At 40.5% G+C, this 25,137-nt stretch overlaps 1 protein-coding gene and 1 long non-coding RNA gene across 3 annotated transcripts in view; one reads left to right on the plus strand and one right to left on the minus strand.

Moving 5' to 3' along the window:
- The window catches only part of Pgant2 (polypeptide N-acetylgalactosaminyltransferase 2), a 160,797-nt gene that overhangs the window by 50,606 nt on the left and 85,054 nt on the right, over positions 1 to 25,137 (minus strand). The window contains exon 2 of one of the 2 annotated variants that reach the window (XM_046616383.2): positions 11,385 to 11,441. The exons of the other annotated variant lie outside the window; for it this stretch is intronic. Coding sequence (XP_046472339.1) covers positions 11,385 to 11,441 — 57 coding nt within the window. The remainder of the gene's footprint in view (positions 1 to 11,384; positions 11,442 to 25,137) is intronic. 2 annotated transcript variants of the gene reach the window in all.
- On the plus strand, positions 4,977 to 5,959 carry LOC138190569 (uncharacterized). The gene is made up of 2 exons (XR_011176618.1): positions 4,977 to 5,034; positions 5,098 to 5,959. It is a non-coding gene; the product is annotated as an uncharacterized lncRNA (long non-coding RNA).

A 25,137-nucleotide genomic window follows, 5' to 3' on the forward strand; every position in this document is an offset into this window, starting at 1 on the left:
AACTTTCCCCTCTTAAAATGACTCTGAAATGTTTTATCGAACTGCGATATCCTGCTTAGAAATTCCTGCTGCGGTTCACCGCTAGACTATATGTGGCGGGCTGGCTGTTCCCCGTTTTTGCAAGCTTTCGAGGTCAGCGCGGTTTGCGTAACGTAATCGTGGAGGAGGACGAGAATGTATGGAAGAAAACCGGCGAGCACCATTATGTAACAGTTTCTTTGCACAAATCTGACTTTTTTCAAGGCCCCCTTTTTTAAAGGTTAATTCCAACGCTCCGACTCTTTCGGCTAATCATTCTGCGGCTGCCGCGTTATTTGTACACGCGATCCCGTCACGTTTGCGGATTTATTTAGCGGAGGGCGAATAAAAAAAAAAATTAATAAACCGATCAAAAATACACAAAAAAGGAAAGAAAGTAAAAAAAAACAAAAAATACAGCGAGACGGTTTTTTGCATTATACGTTCGTCCTTTCCTTCGGCGGATGGATCGATGAAACGGGAATTAGCTCTCCGTGGGATTTTCATCCAGCGACCACTTCAACCACCACGCGCATTTTCTTCCTGCAGGCGGTTGCCACTCGATCTTGCCTCTTCCCACGTCCCAAGCGAATCTTCCTTCCTTCCTTTCTTCCTTTCTTCCTTTCTCCTTCGGGGGATCCTCGAACACGACGCCGCGACACCATCAAATATGCAACGACCCTGCCGCCTGCGTCGAGATGAGAACAGTTGATGAAGAGCGTAAAGGGAATAAGGCTACCCATTATCGCGTGATCACATCTTCCCGGCTTTTGGGCCACTTCTGGTTTCATTCCCTCCTTACAGTTTCCCGGTAGGCATTATATATATATATATATATATGTATATAGACCGTAATTGAGGAGTTTTAAAAAATCCGATTTCACTTTTATTCCTTTAATCAAAGTATGTAATATATCATCTTCGTTTCTCATTTCAGTTATCATACATACTTATTCTCATCATTTTCACCCGGAAAAATGATTCGTTTAAACATAAACGGTAAAATTTTTTTTCGTTTTCTTTCTCTCTCTTTAATAGGAATGAAACACGATTTATATTTCTTTATTTCTATACGTAGATTTTATGAAGCATGGTGAAAACTTGTGTATCGAAAGCTTGAGAATAATTTCGACTTTTTTTTTTCTTTTGTCAATAACGATCGCGGAGAAAAAAATCACGAGCAAATGCAATGACGAATCTGCAGTTTGAATTGAGGGTGAAGCAAATAATAAGAAGCGGAAAGTGTAGCGAAGCGCTATTAAAGAACTACTCGCGAGTCGGATACAAAATGCGAAGCAAAACGTCTACTAAGATACTCTCATCTTATGCTAGTTGAAGGTGTTCCAGGTGCGGAGGAAGTGAGAAAAGGATAGAGAAATGAACGCGGGTTGCAGTTGTCTGTTTGACGTTCTCGTTTTATTCCTACCTTATACTACAGTCTGCACACTCGAGATGGGAGAGAAAACCGGAAGGGGAAAAAGACGAGATAAGAGGAAAAGCGGGTGAGAGGGGCGAGAAGACGCCAAGCGGCGCGAATCGTCGTTATGTATTTATATTTCATTTTTATTGTTGTTTACAAGAAAATAAAAAAATTGTAGAATTTATGTAGAATATAAAACTTGAGTTTGGCAATACTTTTAGCAACCTTGTATGCTTTAAAACAGTGCGAAATTAAAGAATTCGTTAGTACAAAGAAAAAAGTTGTAAATATCGGCAGATAGGTACGAAGTTTTAGTTTTAAATAATTTAGAAATTAACATCATTATTATCATCCTCACAGATAACATAAAAAATGTACTTGTCAAAATCATGAAGTGTTAGTTTAGACTGTAATAACTGAAAAAATTGAAAGATCGCACCACATTTTGCGAAATTTCAAAGTACTGCTGTACAAGTATTTTTCGGAATTCACTGACTTATCGAATGAAATTCAGTAACATTTTACAATTTTATCACATTTTTCATACTACTGGCCACCCTGTATAAATAACCATAAATTTCGTCTACAATTTCCACAGATGTTAAAAAACAAAGAAAGAAAAATAAGGAAAGTTTCAAGTTCTTTTCACTACAGTGTTTTCTCTTCACCCTAGCTCTCGATTCCAAAAATCCCCGATGATCTCGAAGAAGTCAAATGCCAAAGCTTGAGCGTCGCCTGAACACCTTACCTTTTTAGAATTGAATAAATCACTTCCGCGAGTATACAATAAGTATACAAAAAGAATTCATTGACAAACGTGTATTCAAATAAGTCGGAGATATCTTGACTGATTTAAATTATACGAATAGTAATTCCGAAGATATTACGAGCTCAAATGAATTTCAAAACTCATAAACATTCATACACTAATTAATAAAACCATACAGCGAATATTACAGTTCGTATTTTTAAAAAATTTTTTTTTGTTTTGTCAAAACACTACCAGAGGAAGAAGCGACTTCAGGATCTCTGCTGTGAAAAAACTGTTAGAGAGAGGAAAGTAGGAGTGAAGAAATTGAAAATAGGAACAAACAAAAAAAAAATATAAAAAAAAAAGTACACACGCCTACACGCAGACTGAAATCGAGGAGAAATGGAGGGGGGTGATGGGGGTGGCGACGACAAAAGAGAGAGAGAGAAAAAAGGGAGGTGGGGGGAGGGGGCGGAAGGAACAGGCTGCAAAGGATGCTTTTTCTAATTTCGTTCGGAAGATAAATTTCTCGGGAGGCAACCGGCGGGAACAAGAGCCAATTCCATCTTGAGTTCGTTCCATTCTCGCGAACAATTCGCGTGTCGACGGACGCGGTGGCATTTCTTAATACAGGCCATACGTGACGTATTGTATTCCTCCTTCTTCTCCGTCCGCCTCGTCCGTGGTAACGCCGTTTTTCCCTCCAGCCACGCTCCGCACTGAGAAATATGAGCCGTAATTTATGGGGCCACCCGTTGTATTATGTATACGTACATGTGCGTATGTATAATCCAATCCGAAGCAGCGAGAAAAGAATTTTTGACGTCCGTCCGTTTTCCTCGTCGTAAGCCGTGGCAAAAAAAAAAAATAAAAAAAAAAAGAATTAAAAAAATAATAATAAAAAATGCATGTACATATATAATGTTATAATTTAATAGTCATGGATTTTTGCGTGGATCATCTCTGAATCCGCGAGGTGAAAGATCGACTCGATATTATTTTCCACACGGAGACTCGTAGTTTTTATGTGAGTAATATCGAAAAATAGCTCATGAGAATATTAGTAAAGAAAGAAAAAAGAAAAATTTAATATCGCAATGTGAATCAAACCGTTGAAAATTAATTATCGGAGGGTAGCGATGTTTATATATATATATGTTTATCGATTGACGGAAAAACGACGTTTTTACGTCCCCCTACGACAGTTTTACAGATGAGGAATAATTACAACCTGCGATATATAATAGGCGGGTGATTCAGTTTTTACGTTCCGGAAAATAAACGCCCGCCACACCTTCCGAAATTGGATACTTTAATTAGAGCGAGTACCGGGGGATTCGATGTATGTATACATTGATATATAGGTAGATGACTATTATACCTGCACGTATAATTTACAATTTCAGGTTTGACAGCGGCTTTGTGTCGATAATTGTTACGCGGCTATCGGACTCGGAAATCGTGTGCAAAGGAAATAGATCGTTATCCCGCGCATGATGTGATCAAGGGAGCGACAGAAAATTTTCCACGTAACAAACACGTCAAAATTCACTTAGTACTAGTACTTTTTATCGTCCGTGTCAATGTTGTACATCAACAAAACAGTCGAAGCAGGAGAAACAGGGTAACAATAAACACAAGTAAACAGCACAACACCTATATTTTGAAAATTTGTAATTCGATAACCCTAATTTATTACACTTGATTCGATTAAGAAAATTCTCTCAAAAGAATCGTCAAATAGTCGGAAAATCCTTTCCAACGAATGGAATAGAAAAGAATAATAATATTCGACCAAGCGTGTTTTACTATCGTATATATTATGTGTATATATATATATATTCAACTTGCAACAGATTCTAGAGGAAACAGGATAACAAAAAAAAAAGAAAAAAACAACAACAAAGAATGATAGTAATAATAAAAATAATAATTTTTTTCTTTCCTTAGGCTAAGAAGCAGAAGCAAATCCGCCGTGAATCCGGAGGGTAAAAAAAAAAAAAAAAAAGAAAAAAAAATACATCACGCGTAGCTGTAAGTCAGGGGTAGTAAAATAAAATGGAAGGAACATAAAAAATGAGTATAAAAGTCTCTCGAGTAAATCCGCTCGGACGTTTGACCTCCCCGATGATTCAGATCCTCGGGTTTCAATTCTATTCTGCGAAAAGCTGACAAGACTACTAATCTCTCTATCTAATAAAAAAGTTTCAAACAAATGAACGTAGAAAAAGATTATAATAACAATAGTAAAAAAAAGATTATAATAACAATAGTAAAAAAAGATTATAATAACAATAGTATACGCATGAAGTTGGCGGTGGGGTGAGATACCGAAAACAAAACAAAAAGCATCTAGCAAACCCTTTGACAGCTGTCATCGGCTGTTTATGACAGTCTTTGACAAATATCTTTATAGGTATCTGTTTCTGACGCGCAAAAAATGAACATGCAAACGAAAATTATAACGATGATTCCCGACAGGAATTGTCTTTTTCGCGCGTTGGCGTATTGTGTATACGGCACTCAAGATCGACACGCAGAGGTGAGACTGAGTATCGTTTCAAATATAGTGGATAATTGGTCTACATTTGCGGGTTTTATTACAGGTAATGAGTCAAACGGTGCTGTGATTAGGTCACCTGGTGATTACAAATCACATATGAATAAAAATGCAATATATGCAGCTGCGGAAATTTTTAAGATATGTTAAATCGAGTATCGCGAAGAACAAATTCATCCACGCCGGATCGGATCACAAAATGGAACACAATTCTCGCTACTCTTCAGCGGTGACGGAGAGAGTGGACACTTTGATGTCTTGCAGAACCAAAATAAAATTCAGATAGTGAGTAATAAGTATGAAAAGTAACAATCAAATAATAGTAAATCTAAATATATCACCAAACAGTCAAAAGGACAGCCAGGATTTACGATGACAATGGAGAAAGGAGGAGTTTCAAGCAGCAGACAAGGCGATGAAGATGGTGGATGGTCGGAAGTATCACAAAAGAAAGAGGAAAATAAAATTGTAAGTGCGAAGAACCAAATAAGCCATAGAATAATATCCACCAAATATTCGTATAACCAGGAAAGAGGACGACCAGGATCGATGTTGACCACAAGAGAAAGAGGTGTTTTGCGGAATGAACATCAACGCAAATATAGAGAAAAAAATAATATAAAGAAGGTGATTTTGGAGAATAACCGGCAGAGCGGCAGTAAAAATAATTCAACGAAGGGTGTCGAAGAATTAGAAGAATCGATTGCGATGATTGATTCGGAAAATAAATCGAGAGGACGACCAACCAATGTGATGTACATAGAAGAGCGAAAAATTAGACGACGGGAACAGCAGCGAAAATATAGGGAAGCGAACAAAAAATATCATACTGGCTTTTCAACCAACGAACAGAAAGGAGGAGTTTCAACCAGCAGACAAGGCGATGAAGATGGTGGATGGTCGGAAGTATCACAAAGGAAAAAGGAAAATAAAATTTTAAGTGCGAAGAACCAAATAAGCCAGAGAATAATAATAAACAAATATTCCTATAACCAGGCAAGAGGACGACCATGATAGATGTTGACCACAAGAAAAAGAGGTGTTTTACGGAGTGAACAGCAACATAAATACAGAGAAAAAAAAAATATAAAGAAGGTGATTTTGGAGAATAACGGGCAGAGCGGTAGCAAAAATAATTCAGCAAGTCAAGGAGATAGACAGATATCAATAGAGAAGGAACACCAATTTTCAACCAACGAATGGAAGCTTAGATTGATGAAAAAAAAAAAAGTAAGCACAGAAGGAATTGAAGTGGACAGCAAGTGCAGGACCTGTCATTAAATCAACATGAAGGAATTCGCCTGTCTACTAGACAATGCGTAAGGAAATAGTGAGGCGCGAAGCGCCGAACAACGAGGCGCGCAGCGCCGAGTCCCCGAGGCGCGTAGCGCCGAGATGGGGTTGGCGCGCGAAGCGCGCAGGGGCGAAGCCCCTAGTGGGAGTAACACGAGCGTGACGATTTTCCGAGTTTTCTTTTTCCGCCACGACTGCGATTCTTTCCCCCTTCAATTTTCACTCTTCGTTATGTTTTTTTTTTTTTTTTTGTTTTTGAAAAATTATCAACTGCGGAAAAATCACGTTCGTGTACAATTTGATCAAGGCACGAATCTGTAACGCGGATATGACGCGCAAACTCGAAATAATTAATATCCGAAATTCCTACGAGTAGGGCGTCGAATACCGCGAAGCGTAATTACTTTCGGCCATTCCCGTCTAGGTAGCTAGATACCGGCTCATTATACGTACGTTTATGCCACGGCGAACCTAGGCACACAATCCTGTGCATACTAGCCTGGATAAACACAAGACTCTGTGCAAGACATACACTCAAATAAATTGACGCCTGGCCATCGTAATATCGAATATTGTTCAGGAGTTCAATTTGCTTGTTTGAAAAAACTTCAAACTTAGGATCATCAACGAATGTGCCAATTCTAAGACATACTGATTTTCGAAATTGCCCGAAAATTTCAATCACTTTATTTCCCAGGTCTTCGATTGAACCGTTGTAAAATTTTCTGCGCTTTGGATGACTGACTAAATAACAGATCGATAAACTTCTCTACTTTTTTTTTTTTCAACAACCCATAATTAATTTTTGCGCAGGAATTCAGCAAAGTTTTTCTATACGTTTTACAGATGTTGTAGTTTCTACTTTCAATTCCGTAATTTTTTATGTTTTCTCTTGTTGGAAGGATCAGCGGTGGATTTTAACCGACCTCAATTTTCTAATTTCAAGTTTATATAATAAATAAACCGAGTCTAAGAGTTTGGGATGCGAGCGACTCTGCAATGTTATTGCGCTTTAATGAAGCTCTAATTAATATTTCCACGGGCTATTAAAACTGTTTTTAGCAACGTTTTGTAATCAGTCTCACGGTGTTTATGTAATTACTGTTATTATAGGCACGTTGTGTATGGAATGACTTATAGAGAGAAAGATGCCGAAATTCACCGTCTCTCATTCTACGTCTGTATAGAAAGGCGAGATAAATTATACATATTATACATATATATATATGTATATACACATATAGCGGAAGTAGAAAATTTGCGCGCTGAATACTAGGAATAAAACTTGCGTTGTTAATAAAGCGGTGCGTTATTTCTCAACGATAATTAACCGCTTTTTACCTACTTTAGTTTTAGTCTAAACTCTCTCTATAAATTGCAGGTCTACGTCTAGCTTACATATAACGTGTAACCGATTCGACCGATTGATTTCACCTCGATGATCAAATTCTGGAAGTATGAAAAGAAAAAAAGGAAAGGAATTGGAAGTAAAGGGAAAAAAATAAAAAAAAATTAGGAAAGAGGAGTGGGAGAAAGAGAGAGAGAGAGAGTAAAAAAGAAAAAACGAAAATTCTCCGATTGCAAGTATATCAAATAAAATTGACAAGAGTAACACAGGATACCGGATGATGGAACGCTCCTTTCGCACAATCGATTTCAAGTGTGATATACGTATGCACGGGAAATTCCATTGTCATCGGTTAATTGTTGTTATCGATTAATTAGCGATAGCCAGTTGAGACTACTGTCTTTCTACACAATAAAACCTAGGCGCAAATTTTCACGCGCGCATGCAGCTGCATTTATTTTTTCATATTTTCCGGCTAAATATATATCGGTACATACAGCTGAGAAGAATTTCATTTGTTATAGTTAAACACGTTTACGTATTCGTATACGTTTTCGTTTTGAACGGTGCTTAAACAAAAGCAGATAGAATATCAGTTAAATTAAACATTAAATTCTCTGCGAAGAAAGTCTCGTACGGCAGTTGTATAGTTATAAGAGTTCTGTATACAGATTCCTACTACCGAACACTTACCGACATCCTACCGGGACTCAAACCCTTCTTCGCGATGAAGTCACTGCGGAGAACGGTTTGAGACTGGGTAAGACGTCGGTAAGTGTTGGGTAGTAGGAATCTATATACGGAACCCTCATAGCTATGCTACTTACGGCATATATATATATATATATATATATATATATGCTTTGCCATCGACTGACAGCAAGATGGCGGCTGTGGTACTATAACGCAAACATTATGAATAAAACAATCGAAGAACAATTCAATTTCATAATTTTTTTCCTTCTGTAATATCGATTTTATTCCTTGAACAGATAAGCCCAAGATCATATTGAAAAGTTTTACATTTTACATTTATTACTTCATTGGAATATTTAATTAGGGCATAACATTTTTTTACGCGCTGATTAGCAATCACTGCAAAAAATGTTCATCAAAATTTGTTTTCGGTATAAATAAACGACAACCGGCCTTAGATAGTTGAAAAACTACTTATATTTCTTAAATATAACTCTTTGAATATGGAGCGGCAAGAATTTCTCAGCCCAGGGCTGCGCGAACTCGAAATTCGCCACTGGCGGTAGGCACATCAACTTTTTCCATGTTATACGTGCGGATCAAACCTTCGAATTTAATATCAGAAAGTGGGATACGCCTGTATTGCTGTTATACCTACCTATAACTCGTGTAGGTATACGCGTCTGTGTGTCTCTGAACAGAAACACGAGGCAAAGACTTTTCTTATTTCGAAATTGATTTTCTTCGACCTCCGACAAGAAAAAACCTCGGCGCTGTTCCATCGCTCCCTCTATTTGTGTGCATAAATGTACCTGTACATATACGCCCCCTTGTTCCGTTCAGCTTTTTTTTTTTTTTTTACGTAGGTACACAAGGTACAATATGTATACATATACATATCCACTCTGCCGCCGCATCTTAGCCAAAATATTTCAATCTCAAGTCCCGCGGAATTTGTTCGGAAAATTCTTCTTCGAATTTTTCTAATTTTTTTTTATTTCTTTTCTAAATTTTTCTTTCACTTTCAATCCTCTACAGGATTACATTGTATACACTTTAGGAATTCGGTACGAAAGTTTTTTTCAGTTGAACGAATCATAACGATTTTTCGACTTCATAAATTATTGTTAAAATCGTTTCGTCATATTTCGCGAACTCGATCGTGAAATTTTGCTTACCGGATATTTGCGCGACAACGTTTCTGACCGCGGTATTATCATTGGCAAGGAAACCGCATTTCGGCACACCGACTAAATCATTCTAAGCTTTGTTTATGCCGCTACAAATTAGTGTTACGAATATTACTCAACCCATAAGTCTACTTGAACCTTCTCGCGATTCGAACGGACCAAACGATTGGAAATTATACGCGACTCTCGGTACGGTGGTTACCTGGAAGGTATAATACATAGGTATGTACATTAGATACGTGCCTACACGGGCCAGTATATACTGAAAGCTGCAGAAGATCGGATATTTCAATTTTGCGTAAAGAAGATCGTCGTATATTTAGCACGAAATTTTACACCATTTATACATTTTACTGAGTATTCTTGTCAAACAATTTTTTCCCGATTACAACATGAACTCGAGATTTTGTCAAAGAAGAAACACATTCATCTGATTCAGAATTTTCCTCTCCGCAGTCATTTGGAATCGAATATATAGCATAAAAATGGAAGTAAAAAAAAAAAAACAATAAAAAAAAATTTCTGGATCACCGAAATATTTTCTATACGACGAACAGATATTTGTTATCTAAGACGAAATTTTTTCGCCTCGTGAAGTTTGTTCGTCGTTTCTCGAAAAGTTAATTCTGCAGGAGACGGTAACTAGGATAAAATGAAAATGGTTTTTAACGGCGCAGAGGGGTATGAAAATTTTTTTTTTCTCCTTCAAGACGTTATTTTCACTCGCAATTGAATTTCTTTTCGGAACGGTGATTTAAAACGGTTAAAGAGTTCCCGTTTCAATCCCTTCAAGGGTGGGAAAGAAATACGTTTGAGATTAAACACTTGGGTGAATATATAAGGGTAGATTTTTGGGGGATACGAGGAGGAGGAGGAGGAGGAGGGAGAACGCCGTGAATCGAGATTGGAAACTTGTAAACCGTTTTTTCGATGTACTTGAAATAAAGAACATTTGCTACGGTATTGCAGAGAGGGTGAGAAGACCGGGGTGGGGGGAGAAAAGGGAGGTATTATTCCGAATATTCGGAAGCGGAAGACGATGCAGCATTTCGAAATAAGACGGAAGATGAACGGGCGAAGGAGAGGAGAAGAGAAAAAGGGTTGCACAGGGTGAGATACTCGCCAGATGTCCGCACCCGCGCCTCTATAATAAATTACACATCTCTGGATTTAATTAAAAATCTTAAACGGCGCCAGGATAATATAATAACAGTCCTCGACATCGCCGAGAGTCTCGCAGACTTCTTTCTCTCTTTCTCGCTTCTCGATTGCAGCATAGAAAACGACTCGACCACGCGGTAAGCGTTAGTATAATATTTGAATTTTCCTCGTAAAACTCGCGGCTCGGAACGATATTTTAATACCCCGAAATCGAAAACTTTTTAGCATATCAAAAAGTAGAGTTGTCAAAAAATTTTACGGTCAATATCTGAACTGAATTTTGAAAAAATCGAAAAGCCGATTCGTTGAAATTATTAATACTTCGACGGTTCTACATTTCTACTTTCTATGTTTAAAAATTGCAGACAGTGTTACGTTAATAACCGAATAGAATCGGCACCCTTTTACTTTTCGTTTTTCTACACCTTTTTCAACTTTTTTTTCTCCACGCTTCCAGTACGTGCGATTTTTTTTTTTTTCTGCGATACCGAGACCACCGAACGGTGCGCGAAAAGCCACAAAGATTTGGAGCATCATCCGAATTGACAGCTTGGGGAAAGCGGTTATTGGAGCTCGAATAAAAGTTTCGAGATACTGGGTATTAATAACAGACGCTGCTTCGAGGCAAACGTTGTATCGAAGTTAACGCTGCCGTCATAGCCTTAACTGTTCGCTTGTGGCCTACATTTCTTTTCTAGATCTCGCAATACCGCGACAAGCTGCTTCTCTTTTCCTTACACAATTGTTATTGATTCATTTTTATCACTGAAGTTAATTTTTTTTTTTTCCGTGACTATACGTAATACGCATATAAATTTAAATGTAAAAAACTATTGGAAACGTTGGGAAATATCTGAGTGGTTAAATTAATTAAAAAAAAAAATTATAATAATAAATAATTGAAAATTACTCAGAAGGTCAAATGAAATTTGAATTTCTAATTATACCTGCATTGTGGACCTGCTCGAATCCTTGAAGTTTGCTACCAAAAGATTCGGCCTTACCTGCAACAAAGTGAAAAAAATTTTATACATCGTTATGGAGATAATGTGAAAATAATAAAAAAGAAATACCTAAAAGATTACCGCGCACAAAAGTTGTATGTATAAATACCTGCGTCGTATTTTATTTTCAAACATCACACCGTGAAGTAATTCTTCCTAAAAGAATCTTTTTTATCCACGGTATATAATAGTTTGCGAACTCATTAGCGAATGGGGTAAAAGCGGGGTACGTAAGAGATAACGATAGCGTTATTAAAAACGTCATTAGGTATAACGTCGCATAATCGATCGGGTCGAAGGAAGTCGCTGCGTCACCTGGTAAACTTCAGAAGCTCAAAAAAGCAAAAAAAGCAGAAGTATAATAAGGGAGTGAGCGCCGCGACGCCCTCGGGACGACTGCATCAGTGGGGGGGGGGGGTGATTAGCCGCGGTTACGAGGAACGACTTCGCAAACAAAGAGGGAAAATCGGCTTTTTTTCACCCACCTCCGTTTTCCCGCCTGTTTAATTGGTCTCCCACTCCAAGCCGGCCGGATGGTGAGCGAAAGACGGGACGAGGAGTAAAAGGATGCGGTTGTACGTGTAGATCCGTTTACACACATACGTAGAGAAAAGGAAAGCATCTGTGGATCCATTAATAAACGCTGAACCCGCTGGCGGGTTTCTTAAACAGACGGATTAAGCTCCGTTATAACGCTCCTCGTTTGGTACCCGACCTTCTTGCTTCCTCTCGTTCTTTTCTTCTCACTCGATCGCAAGGCTAGTCTCATTTAGCTGCAGGTGTAATTGCACCGCCATCATTTCTATCTATTCATTCGACAATCAAGCGGCATTTGAACCCTCTAACCACAATCCCACACAATTTCCTTGCCTCCTCAAGGACCGGTTTGAAGTCCTAACGAACCCGAGGGATTTTCACGAGCCAATGGTTGCTTGGAATCTCCCGCTGCATTCTTTCTCAAGCCTTCTGCATTTGAGAGCGATCTTGCAGGATCTTCTAGAGTCCGGGATTCGATGACGACCAGGATTTTTACCCTTGTGCATCGTACGGATGCAGGCTGATATTCCTCTTTATAAATTTACTACGAAATATTCTCAGAACAGTAGAGGCACTCGGTCTAGTCTCCTGTTTGGAAAAGATTCCAAGGAAAAGGGGAGCGAGAAAATGGTGAAAGGATAATCGAGACAAGAATCTACGTCGAGTGTCAAACCTTCGTTTTTTCACGCTTTTTATTTTCCTTACACGCTCTTTTCTATTTCAAACTTTTCATCATCACTTTTTCCGCCCATCAGCGAGACCGGAAACTTTTTTACTTTCCTAAGAACGAAAGTTCAGGCTTTTAGGGCACCGGGCCTTATCGCGACGCGGACTCACCCTTCCTCAAATTCTTGGTCAGAAATCCTCGGAGCGAAGTCTCACTCCTTCGGTGAGGGGTTACGTATATCTTGATCAAGTTGTATTTTTGGCTAAACTTTTTGTTTTTTTTTTTCGCCACCAGCACCAACTTGCGGAGCAATACTTCTTTTAGAAACAATTTTTTTCAGCCAGTGATTCAGTCAGATTGATTATCGTCAGACTCGTCAGAAATTTTATCGTAAAATTGGTATCCCCTCTGCTTGAGAAAATAATTTTCAACCATTTCCAGTACTCGATGACGACGCGTGGTCAATTTGATAACTTCATCAATAACGAATAGCAGTGTAAAAAGCAGCAAAACTAGCGCCAACTTGGTGAATTTTATTACAGGAACTTGTGGACGCGACGAAGAAGCACAAACGAGTTAACGAAGACACGTTGAGACGAGATCCATAAAAATTTCGTCCTTCCAGACGGCGGAAGGAACACGTAGTGGATTTTACAAGCGTGCTGAATTCCGAGATGGCAGTAAAAAGAAAAGAGAAAGAAATAGATATAGAGAGAAAGAGGATGACGAAATATAAATGAAATATTGAAATTACAAAAGTTTATATTACACGATCGTAAAATTCTTTTTTCCCATTTTCCTTTCACTACACGACTGGATGTATAACAAAAGGTTCGAAGTGATCCTTTGTTTTTTTTTTTAATAGCGATTCAAAAATAAGAAAAAATTAGCTTGTTCCACGCGGTGCGTAAAAGAATATGCGGTTAGTAAAAACTATCGACATCCTTCCAGCGACTTATAAACAGGTTACACCGGAGACTCAACTTCGTAAATTAGCCGCTTGGCTTCCTGCTCCTCTCTTTGTCAGGGACATAATCACTTAAAGATATATCTTCCATGAAGTTTATCACTTAGGCGGGGTCTATCAATACTGCTTAATCGCCCGGCAAGTCACTTTGCTCAAACTTTGCTCAAGCCCTTCCCCTTTCCACCTTCCTGCAGGACACCGCGCGTCCTTGAATCGAAGAATAACCGAGCAAAGATTCACCAGACCACGTTCAATCGTCTGGATCTATCTACGCTTTAATCACTATACCCAAGAATCCAATTTCTTTTTAAGATATGTATATAATCTTTGCCACGGCTGCAGTAAAAAAAGAATCCCGGATATGGAATGGCACTTTCTTTTCATCAAATTATACCGTCACGGTCTTCACTTTGCTTTTTTCCTCTTTCACTCGGCACGCACAACTTTAATATACCGAAACACGGTTTGTTTTTCATTCCTCGTGCTTCACCTACTGGCAAAATAAAACAAACTCTGATAAACCGTCGTCATCGGATTTGTTTACGGACGTTTCTCGAGAAGCAAAAAGTCACACCGTCGCGTCGGTCTTCTTGATCTAGATAGCTGCCGATGGAACCGAACGAAAGTTGAACGCGGTGTGAACGATAAGGACGGAAGACGAACGTAAAACGGGATACATATTGCGACGACTGATTAGAGAAGCCGAAATTTTCTCGAACAGGCCTGGAGCTGCTCAAACCCGGATATTCGGGGCAATCAGAAGTGACAGGTTGCTCTAAGACTAATCAATCTATTACCGTCTCTCGGGCAACGAGGGTTGCGTTAGGTTTTCGTTACTAATTCAGGATGCCGGCGAACCAGACGTATATCTCAAGAGTTCAAGCAATAATCAAAGACTAAGCTGGGTAAACGTTCGCGTGGCTTTGAACCGTCATGAGGTACCCAATCCTGTCTTTGCCAAACATCTGATCGAACCGAAACCAACCACTGAGTCATTATCATCTTGTTGAATAATTCGGGCTGTATACCGTTGGGCAAATTTAATCTACCTAAGAAAATCGACCCCGCCGCCATTGGTACCCAAATTCATATTGCAAAGGCCTGTGCAAACACACGTGCAAAATGACTCTCGTCCTTTACAAGTTTTGGGCAACCCACCTTGAAGCGTTACAGGTATCATGTTTTCATAAAAGTTGTAGAGGGACGGAGAGTGCGCTTCAAGAAAAATGCGGTGTGGATTCTGTAGACGATAATAATTTCATTTCGATGTAACGGTATCTAAAGTAAACTTTACGAAACTGTCACTAAAACTGTGCAGTAGTAGTCAGCACCGATCAATTTTAGGTCGATTTGAACACCATGCGTGATGTTTTAGATTGTAGCAGTTTGCTCGTCGATGGAAACCGATATTCGTAACCGCATATTCGATTCGCCAAAAGTTTGAGCCCACCAACAGTTTCGTTATAATAAAACCGTGTCCAGGAAATGAGTTGCTAAAGTGGAGTAGACGAGTTGGCAACTGTTCGGGAAAAAACGCACGACAATGCAAGCACCCTGAGCGCTGGGTGAACAGCACGGGAACAGATGGGAACAACAAGTGGAGACACGTCGTTACCACCCAAAGTGTATGTTGCACACGTGTAGGTACCAGCGGTTTTCTCCGAGGTACTCTTGCGGTGGTTCGGATCGGATGACAGAGGCAGGCGGTGGCGGAGAGGTGAAACTTAAGCTCTTAAAAGCCGGCGTCCCCTGGAATGGTCATTCCTTGGCGGGATATTACCGTCGAGTAATCGATCAGAGTAAAAGAGGCTACGCCTCGAGGTGACGGAATCTGCAAACGAATACCCAGAGGCGGGAAAATTATGCGCACGCGAATCAAGCCTTCTCCGATCGATCAATTAGAGCTTTGGCGAACAAGGCGACGCAGATTCCCGTCAGGTTTGCACTTCGACGGTCTCGTCGTTGCGGAATTCTAGTATGCGGACTGTGTCTCACGAGGCATGCGTTGATTGTCGAGTTTCTTCAACATTGGACCGGATCTCGATTGACGTGAGAATAATTTTTTCGTCATTTTCCAACCAGTCGTGGAACTAGCGACGGTTGATAACGATGCGCGGCATGACGTCAGGCGAAAAATATAACCTGCTGTTGACGTCAGGTTTTAGCCACCGAGCGACTGTCCCCGGCAGATGACCGCGACAGAATGCGACCCGTTTTCGACGAAGCTTTCAGCTTTCAGCTTTCAGCTTGCGAAATCCCGTGGAGTTTTCCGAGTGTCCCATTACTGCGGGAAATCAAACGCTGTAGTTATCGTTAAAGCGGTTGTATGAAAAGAATATTGATTCGTTCGTTGCTTCAATCTTGATCGATCATCAAGCGAAGGCGACATTTCCAAACGGTGAATGTCTTGAGGCTGTGTGTCAGGGGTCGTAATGAATGTTCCGCGATGATTACGCACCGGTGTTGGTACTACATGTCGCACGACAACAGAATTTCATTTGGAGATCGAGGGCAACGATTAAAAAGAATGTAGTCCTGTGACAGATGTCGCGAAGAAGGCAATTAAAAAAGTGTTGTAATTACTGATTCAAACTTCTCAGATGCCCGTCAAAGCGAGAGGTTACGAAGTGCCTACAAGGTAGTCCAATTCTAAACCCCCAGGAAGAATTTTCCTGCTGGATATTTGAGTAGGCTCAGGTTTTTTCAGGCGTCCCTTTCAATATAGCTACACCATCGCGTCCCCGAAAACAAGGATGTATAGGACGTACAGTCGGGATGAAAGTGTTAAAAAGTCTAACCCAGGATACTTCGATAACATCAACCGAAAAAGGCCCTACGATGCAGGCATTTTTTCTCTGGATCACGATCTGGATGTTTTGAATATTAGATTTGACCCGACAAACTACAGTAGCGCTTGTTAAACCATCATTTCACCACGTGTCACGATTGTCGGACACCTTTTTCTCCTGACTGTACCTCCTATATATCCTAAAACGACACTAAAACAACAGTGGAGGGTGAATTACGTGAGATTCCTTTCAGGCTAAGCTGAGTTTATTTCATTGTGCTTTAAAGTCGGGAAAGAAGTAGGCAGGGAGTGGACGAAGCCAGCAACACAACGGGCGGTGTGAAATGCAGATCTTTGCAAATATCATCTCGGGTTTGCTAGAAGTAAAGGAGAAGTAGAGCACCTTGCGGATGTCCCAGCGAATTCAAGCGAACCGGTGTGTAAGACGTAAAACGGGACGGATAGGTGAGCTCAGACTCGGGAAGAAAGGGTAATTGGATTTTAAGCATATGACCCGTTCGGGACGCGACAGTAAATCTTGGCTGCACTCGGTACTTTGAGCTTATTAGAGACTAGAGACGTTCAAGGGGGAATTCACGCTCGAGGGATTTTGACTGAGTTGGAAATTGGTTATGAGGTTGAGATCCATTGATTAAGAATTAAGAGGGGGCGAGAGGAGGGAAATCCCGACGCTTTTCAAGCGTTCCTTCTATCGGATATAAATTTTTATCAGACTCATTCAATGAGTGGCCCGGACACCCGGATTAAGTAAAACTTACGACCGTTTTGATAAGTTGGTTTAATCAACCGAGAGGAAGTCGAGATTCAGTTTTAATTAAAAGAGGTTGCTAGTCAAGCCTCAGGTACCTTCCAGTTTCGAGAGCGAGTTTCATTCATGCCAATACCATGTAGTAATAGGCAAAGTGGTAGAGAGCAGTGCTAGTCGGTGAGTTCTGAACTGGATACCTGTTCCCCCCGAATGAGCCGATTCTCCAACGGCACTTAGAGCTTAAACAATTCGAAGACAATGCATTACGCTCTCGAGTTTTACCGTTGACATGATTGTCACAATGGACTGTGTTATGTGCGGGCGTAATAAAGGGTGCAGGATTGCTTTGTGTGTTTCCAGAAAACGGGAAGAATCTGAAATGCCCCGGAGTAGATTGAAACCGTAAACGCGTACTTCGCAGAAAGCGATTGAACGGTCTCATAAAACCTGATTCTTACGTAACAAGCTGAGAGAGTTCATCCGAGCAGCTCGAGTCCATTCGTTGTTACCATCTGCTTTCCATTCCGAGCGAAAAGCTTGAGAGTTGAGATAGAAATCGAATGGCGTAATTTGAATTGGCACTCCTCGACTGCTGTTTCTGCTGCTTTTGTTGCTCAGTTTATGTATTGTCGTCAATGCTCTTATATACCTCGTGTGTTTCATTCCGGCTATGCTTCTTTTACTACCTCCAAGTGTAGCGTGAAATGATCGCAGGACTCGTCGTTCGTCAAGTGAACTTCACTTAAAAAATACGATTATAGAGGTAAGAAGAAACTAACAGTGCTTGTCGGAGGCCAGGTTTTAAACAAATAGAAGAAACACTACGAGAAACCTGAATAAGTCTCTTCTGTAATAATCCTTTCCTAGATATTCGACAGTGAGACTACAAAAAGAGGAAGAATGCAGCTCCGGCAGGTTGTCGGATATGACCGAACATTCTCAGTTGTAAATATTTCACCAGGAGCGATACGTGAACTGGCATCGTCTGGTCGAAAAAGATTTTCAATACGCCGTTTATCGAACGGCAAAATCCATCGCGTGATGAGACTACTCAACGACAAGATACTCGATCAATCCCTTGACTGAGGGGAGGAGCGTTGATAAATATGTACAAATATGAGAATTATTCATGCCCCAAGTTATATATGGTGTATCTACTCGGAATGACTGACTGACGGGAAATTTTTACAATTGTGTATAACGAACCTGTGGTACAAACCGGTTGTCTGCGCGCGTCCTCGCGACCCTTCTGATTGCCCAACAAACATCATCGAATGCGTAATTCAGGAGGGAGCGAAGCGGCGATCGCGGAAAGGGCGGCTTCCATTGTTTCGGTGGATTATGATATTGCCGTCGAACGAACAACTGGGGGATTGGGGTGATGGTGGAAAAAAAACAGTGTGTACGGATACGGCTTCGGGCTGTATCAAAGCCCCGAATAAGGGACTGACGGTACGAGAAAAGCTTTTCGATCTGTGCTTCATTCCCGAATGTAGAAAAAAATATGTATGTGTATAAAAAAAAAAAAAAAAAAGGTAGGGACATTGCACAGGGTGAAAGAGAAACGCTTTCACAGGTATTCGAACCGGTATAAATTCAATCGAAAAAATCGTTATATTCTCGAGTTCACTTCGCGGTATCAGGATTTGAACATATTGAGTGTAGGTGATGGATATATATAATTCACCTTTTCTTCTGTGAACTTTTTTTCGTTATAATATTTTCCAAATAGGATCAGAATGGCGAATACAGATGAGGCTGACGTTAGTAACGTTAACGTATCGAAACGTCAGGGAGAAAATAATTTTTACGCAATTTTAATATGGTTTCGAAGGAGTTATCTTTTCAAAATGGGAGTATGTCTTGTTTATCATGGCTGGCCAAATTTCGGCCACTGATAAAGGTGCGAAGTAACGTTTTTTCGTAAACATGCATCGTTACAGTAACCTTACTAACTTTATTCTCACGAATACTGTCTGCATTAACGCAAATGAATCCCAAATGAAACCATAGCGTACAATTCAAGTTTCTACGTTGAGAGAAAAACACGGTTATGCATAGTTTTCTCCAGGTCCTAATTCTTGATTCGCGGTGGCAGTTTTGACCAATTTCGATGGTCTAACTTGACCTATAATGAAGAACAATTTTCACTCTACTTTTCCATCAATGTAGTACTGTAAACGTGCGTACGGCTTCACTCTGGTTCTCTTCATGAAGCATGTAGTTGCGGGACATGTAAGCGATGGGGTGAATTTTCATCCACTCAAAGGTATTGGCTTTTGGTTACGGACCTTGCATGAGAGCATTCCAGGCAAAAAGGGGTCAGGACATCCTTTTTCGGCTGTGATTCTTGCTGTGCCGCGGAGACTTAGGAAGTCAACTTGTAGCTGGCAGGTGCTTTTTCGTCCCTCTGGATCATTCTCTCTCTCTCTCTCTCTCTCTCTCTCTCTCTCTCTCTCTCTCTCTCTCTCTCTCTCTCTCTCTCTCTCTCTCTCTCTCTCTCTCTCTCTCTCTCTCTCTCTCTCTCTCTCTCTCTCTCTCTCTCTCTCTCCATTGCGATGTGATCGATACAGGGTTTCAGGAACTCGGTAGGCCGCCGTCACCGGCGCGTCTACGATCATTGGAATGTTGGGGCGACGTACGAACGCTGAATCGTGAATTAGCAATCAAGCATCGTAGGTATTAGGGGACCGGGTATCGGGAATCACTGATCCGGAGATATTTTTGGCACGCCATTGACGATTCTAATCAGCATTTCTCACGGGCCATTCAGTTTTACAACCTACCCGTGCCATTTCCACCCGTCATATATTGCTGTGCTGTGAAAGCCGGAATCGCGCTATCGGTTTGTACCGAAAAACGTCTACGTATCTAATCATGAGGTCAATTTCGACACTTTATAGCACTCGATTGGAACTTGGCTGGTATTTAATCGAAAAAATTTCAACGATCTCTGATTTCGTTCTACGTCATCAATCAGTTTTTGGTACATTTCCAACGGAATCAAATGCCGAAATAGGACGATCGTTTGTGTATTAGATTAATTCGGTAATCACCCGCAATACGGGTACACAGATGAGTGTTATGAATGGTCCAGCTGTCTTTTCCAGCTTTCAACTTGCACCGATGTATTTTCACGCGATTTATAATTTTATCGTCGGGTTCGGCAATCGACAGGTTTTATAATTAATTTAAGGTGCACCTCGAGTGCCTTTTGCCGTACTGTTTTACTTTCTAGTTATTTTTTTTTTTTTCTCCCTCCTCTTCAGTTTCGTTTATTTTCTTTTACGTACGGCCGAATCGGGGATCCACTGCTGCGGGAAACCGATGAACTAAAAGAAAACGAATAAGAAAAAAAAAAGGAGTCCTTCTGCTCGAGCTGTTTATGATAATACGAAGCTTCGTCTAGCCGGCTGTTGCAGCTGCACTGTAACCGAGTAAACGGCCAGCCCCCGGCTGATACTTTCGTCTCCGGGGCTTTCGAGGATTCGCTTGATGTTTATTCAATTTCAGTTAACCACCCACTATTCAATCGCCCCTTCGAATCATCCCTGAGTGCTATTCGAATGGTCTTTGAATCCTCTCAGAAACTCTTCACTCCCAGCTTCAGCCGATTCTTGAATCGAAAAATCCCCGGAGAGAAACGCGGGGATCAGATGTTGTTCAAAATATCATTTCTCTACTTATATTTTCATGGTCTAAGCTATTTCCTGTCTCTCCTCCTTAGCCCAAGAATATCTACCGATAAACAACGAGTTCGCAACATCGAATGACAATATTTCTGTATTCCTGGTTTCTTTCTCCGTTATTTTTAACCCTCCTCTATAGGCGACTGTCTGCTAATTTCACTGCCGAACGTCGCGTCGTACGGATGAATCAAGAGAGTCGCCTGGTATGGGGTGGCAGGGAACAGGAAGGGAGCGAAAGGGCAAACAAGCAGCAACGACGGACAATTTGATAGACGGGTTTCGGGTCGGTAGATTGATTGGTACACACGTCCCGCCGCTCCTGCCTCCTCCTAGTTAAACACACCGAATTTAGAAGCCTCGTTCTCCACACGCAAGGGAGTCTCGAACAGACACCGCGCCATTGAGCCCAGGATCAGTCAGGCATACGAACCAACGATAACTTGTTCCAGGACGTCATGGCTAGTTGTACGTTTCACGAAAAGATCTGAACCACTTTTTCGATACAGAACATGGAATCCAGTTTGCGAGTCACGTTTCATCGAGAAGTTTGACGTGATTCGTGCTTCCGAATTTGTTCAAATAATCGAAATAGGAAGAAGAGATATATTCTAACGCTATCCCGAGAGAAAAGAAACAACTTTTGGGAACCTTCTGTTTGTGCAGTCTAGTAAGAAAAAAAAAAAAAAAATGGCGGAGGGGTCTGAGAAATAATTCGGCAGGATAAGACAGGGATCTATCGAGAGCTTACTAGGAACTTAGGGGCGGCTAGTCAAGGACTCGATTGCGTTAGGGTGGCCACCGAGTTCTCCGCTGGATTCCTGATCCTGCAGAGACCAACGAAGTAAGTAAACGAGATATTCGGAGAAGCCTGTTTATCTAGACGTTCGCAAGATGTGCCCTTAAGTTGTTTAGCCCCGTTGGTAAAATGGCCGGGCCAAGATAAAACTGTAGAAAAAGGTAAAGCCACGAAACGAGAAAACGTACAAGAACTAAAAGAATGAACAAAATTTCGTCCCCGCAGCTCATTTCGCACCCTTGTATAATCTAATTACCACGCCCTCGTTGGGTTTCATTAGGACACTAAGCCGAGTATATAGGTGAAGGCTGACCTGCCCCAAGTCTGCAGAATTTGTTAGGTCAGGTCAGACCGTGGTTACAGGCGAAATATAACGTTGATCGAAGATGCCGGCGCTTAATCAATTGGTTAACGACTATGCGATAATCGTTTTACGACGGCGTAACTTTCATTACGAGTATAATGGTTACGGCGAGTTTTTGTATCACGTACATGTTTTGTAGCTATTACACGTCGTCGAAGATATCTGTGTTACGTGGTGAATGTCGAAGCCGAGATCGGAGCGACGATGTTACAGGTACTTGGAACACTAGGATACGTTGTATACGCGGAGAGAAACCACCGGGAAACCGTAATCACCTACAATTAATCGATGATCGAGATGAAGAGCTTCCGGCAAAAGATAGATCGACCCTTCCCTGACAATTAATTTCATCGATCCACCGCCTACACTTGACGATGCATGAATAACAAATGCGAAATGTTCTTCCTTATCGCTTTTCATACAACGCTGTTAATATCTGTTGTAAAAGTCGTTATTTTGATGTATCTTTGAACCGAACGAGTTTTTGTTCAAGGTAACTTGTGCCAATGGTTGGTTCAATCGATTTGAACGCAAACATAGTAGGTATCAAGAAATATTTTCAGTCACTCTTGTTTGTTCGTAATTGTTCCAACTCCGTTGTTTCATATGCAAATACGTGATAGTGAAATTGTTTCAAAGCAAGGCTGGAAGGAAGGATAAAGGAAAAATGCCCGCACGATCCGATATTTTTCGCTTTTTTACTTTGGCTGACTCTGGCGGTGCCCGAAAGCGTAAAAATTTCATCTGCACTCGGGCGTCTCGTTCATTTTCCTTTATTCGATGACAATGCGCGGTCCTCGAATAGACAAGGATGCTGACATGCGGAGAGGCTCGTTACTTCGTTTGTTTAAATAATTTTCAATCTACCACTTTACTGCGGAGCATGACAAAGTTTGAAAAAAATGCGACCACCAGCTGGCTTTTCGCGACTCAGCTTTTGGTAATAAAAACTTTAAACTAGTTTTCTTGTTTTACCGTCAGTTTCTATATTACTATCAGTTGTTATAACATGTCGGAACTGACGCTCATCACCCGCCAAACGCCCGCATGTATACGCATAACAATGTACAACACCATTCGATAATTGCTAATTGCCGCTAATTGCAGAGCCGAAATGATATTACAATCATTTAATTGTACGCGGTTAAATGCTCTTCATTATCCGTTTCAAGTTAATGCCAAGTTTTTTTTTTTTTTTTCTCCCGTTGCAGAGGATTAACACATTAGATAATTATAATCGGTGCAAAGTGGAAGGATTTGAAATAATGCAGCTTCGAATTTTCATTTCAATCATCAAAAACTAAACCAATATAGTTATAAATCAAAGATAGTGACAAAGGGTGAAAGATGGGTCGAGACAATTTAAATCTCACCTGCGCAATTCCCGAGGAACATGACAACTTTTCAATTTCTTTCAAAATTCCTGTAAAAAACCAGGACAAAGTGAAGAAAAAAAAAAAAAATTTAAATCAAATAAACGAAATAGGGGGAGAAAAAATGACAGAACAGATGAAAACTCTTCGTTATGAGATAAGGACTCGTCGATCCTTTAATTTCCTTTCGAAGCATCGCGCAGTAGGCACATCGCAGCGTAAATTTTCGAGGAATAGCTCCGGTTACCCGATTCGCGTTCCCCATTCGGCGATTCGGAGGGTCGCGTTCAACCAAGTGATCGGAATTGGCTTTCTCTCGATTGGCTGGGCGCCCCGAGTCCTGGACCAATGCACCAGCTCGAGGAGGAAGAAAGGAAACTCGGAGGGTATTGTGCCAGGATGTTTCCCGTCTCTCCCTTCCTTCCTTCCTTCGAGGATGAAGAAGACTGGAGGAGACTGGCGACCCGCTTCTTGTATTTGTCCGGAAGAGGATTGCGACACGTGTATCTGGCCGTTTCCTCGGTCCCTTGAATCCCTGATCCCGGATTATCCCGCGGCCGCCTCCGCAGATATTCCAGCCCACGGTGCAAGTGCCGATATGGTTGGTCGGGAAAACGGCCTCAAATTAGACGTTTCTCAAATTACCTTTTTTTTTTTAGACGCATATTATAACTGAAAGAAATTTTTAGTTCCGGTGACCGCTCAGTCCATAACTGTTTTCATTCTTTACCACAATCGAAAGATACAGTTTTAGGTAGAAAATGAAAAACGATAAATTGACGTTAAAGCTTTAATTTAAGTAAAAAAATAGAGTAAAGCTCAGAAACTGATTTTGCGTTGCAATAACCAAAAAAGGATCGACGATAGCGCAAAATGGTTGGGCGTACCTCGTTTTTCGTAACTCCAACAATATTCGAACAGTTTTTTTTAACGATACCTGTTTTACTCAATTTTTCTAGTTACTGTAACAAATGAAATTTTTCTCAGTGTATATTGTGCAACTTTTGCTCACGGGTTGCATACGATTTTTGGCCGTCTGCTCGAGATGAACAAAAAAGGCTATTCCTCAATGAATTACGTGCACGTTCGGAAACAGCGAACCATTTCTTCACTAGTAGCGGAATAGTTTTGCACTAGTGCGTAAAAACAGTTTTTGCCCACTAGGACTTTGCGGGAAAAAAAACGCTTCTCAAATAATCACGGGTATTAATTTATATTCTATTTATCATGTTTCTCTCTATGCATATCCACGGATGACCGAGGGTGAGTTTATTAGAAAGTGAAGAAATCTCGGGAAAAATTTGAACGAATGAAATTTGTCCAAGTCCAAACGACGATTCTGTAGTGGATTTATTCAATTCTATAGTGAAGTTCCTGTGTACATAAATATTTATCGTTCTTCTGCACGAGTTGAATAATACATGCAGTTTTTTATGCCGTTAGTTACGTGTATCCATACATAAATATGTCCCACGTACGAAAATGACATTAAACAAAAATCTAACCGTGTACAAATTTTTGAATAAATTTGAATACTGTGCAAACTTAGTTGCTGCAATATTGCTTTTGATTCTGCTGAATCAAACGAAATGTATGAAAACGAAAAAAAGAGAACAGAAAAAACTTGTTTATACGGAAGCTGAAATCAATTTTTTGTCCAAATTAGAGTGACTTCTTCGAAATTATATCGAACCTGATCAACTTAAGCTACAATTTTTGAATCTTCATTTCGCCACGTTCTTGTTT

This window comes from Neodiprion pinetum, chromosome 3, assembly GCF_021155775.2.
Source record: "Neodiprion pinetum isolate iyNeoPine1 chromosome 3, iyNeoPine1.2, whole genome shotgun sequence".
Taxonomy (NCBI): Eukaryota; Metazoa; Arthropoda; class Insecta; order Hymenoptera; family Diprionidae; genus Neodiprion; species Neodiprion pinetum.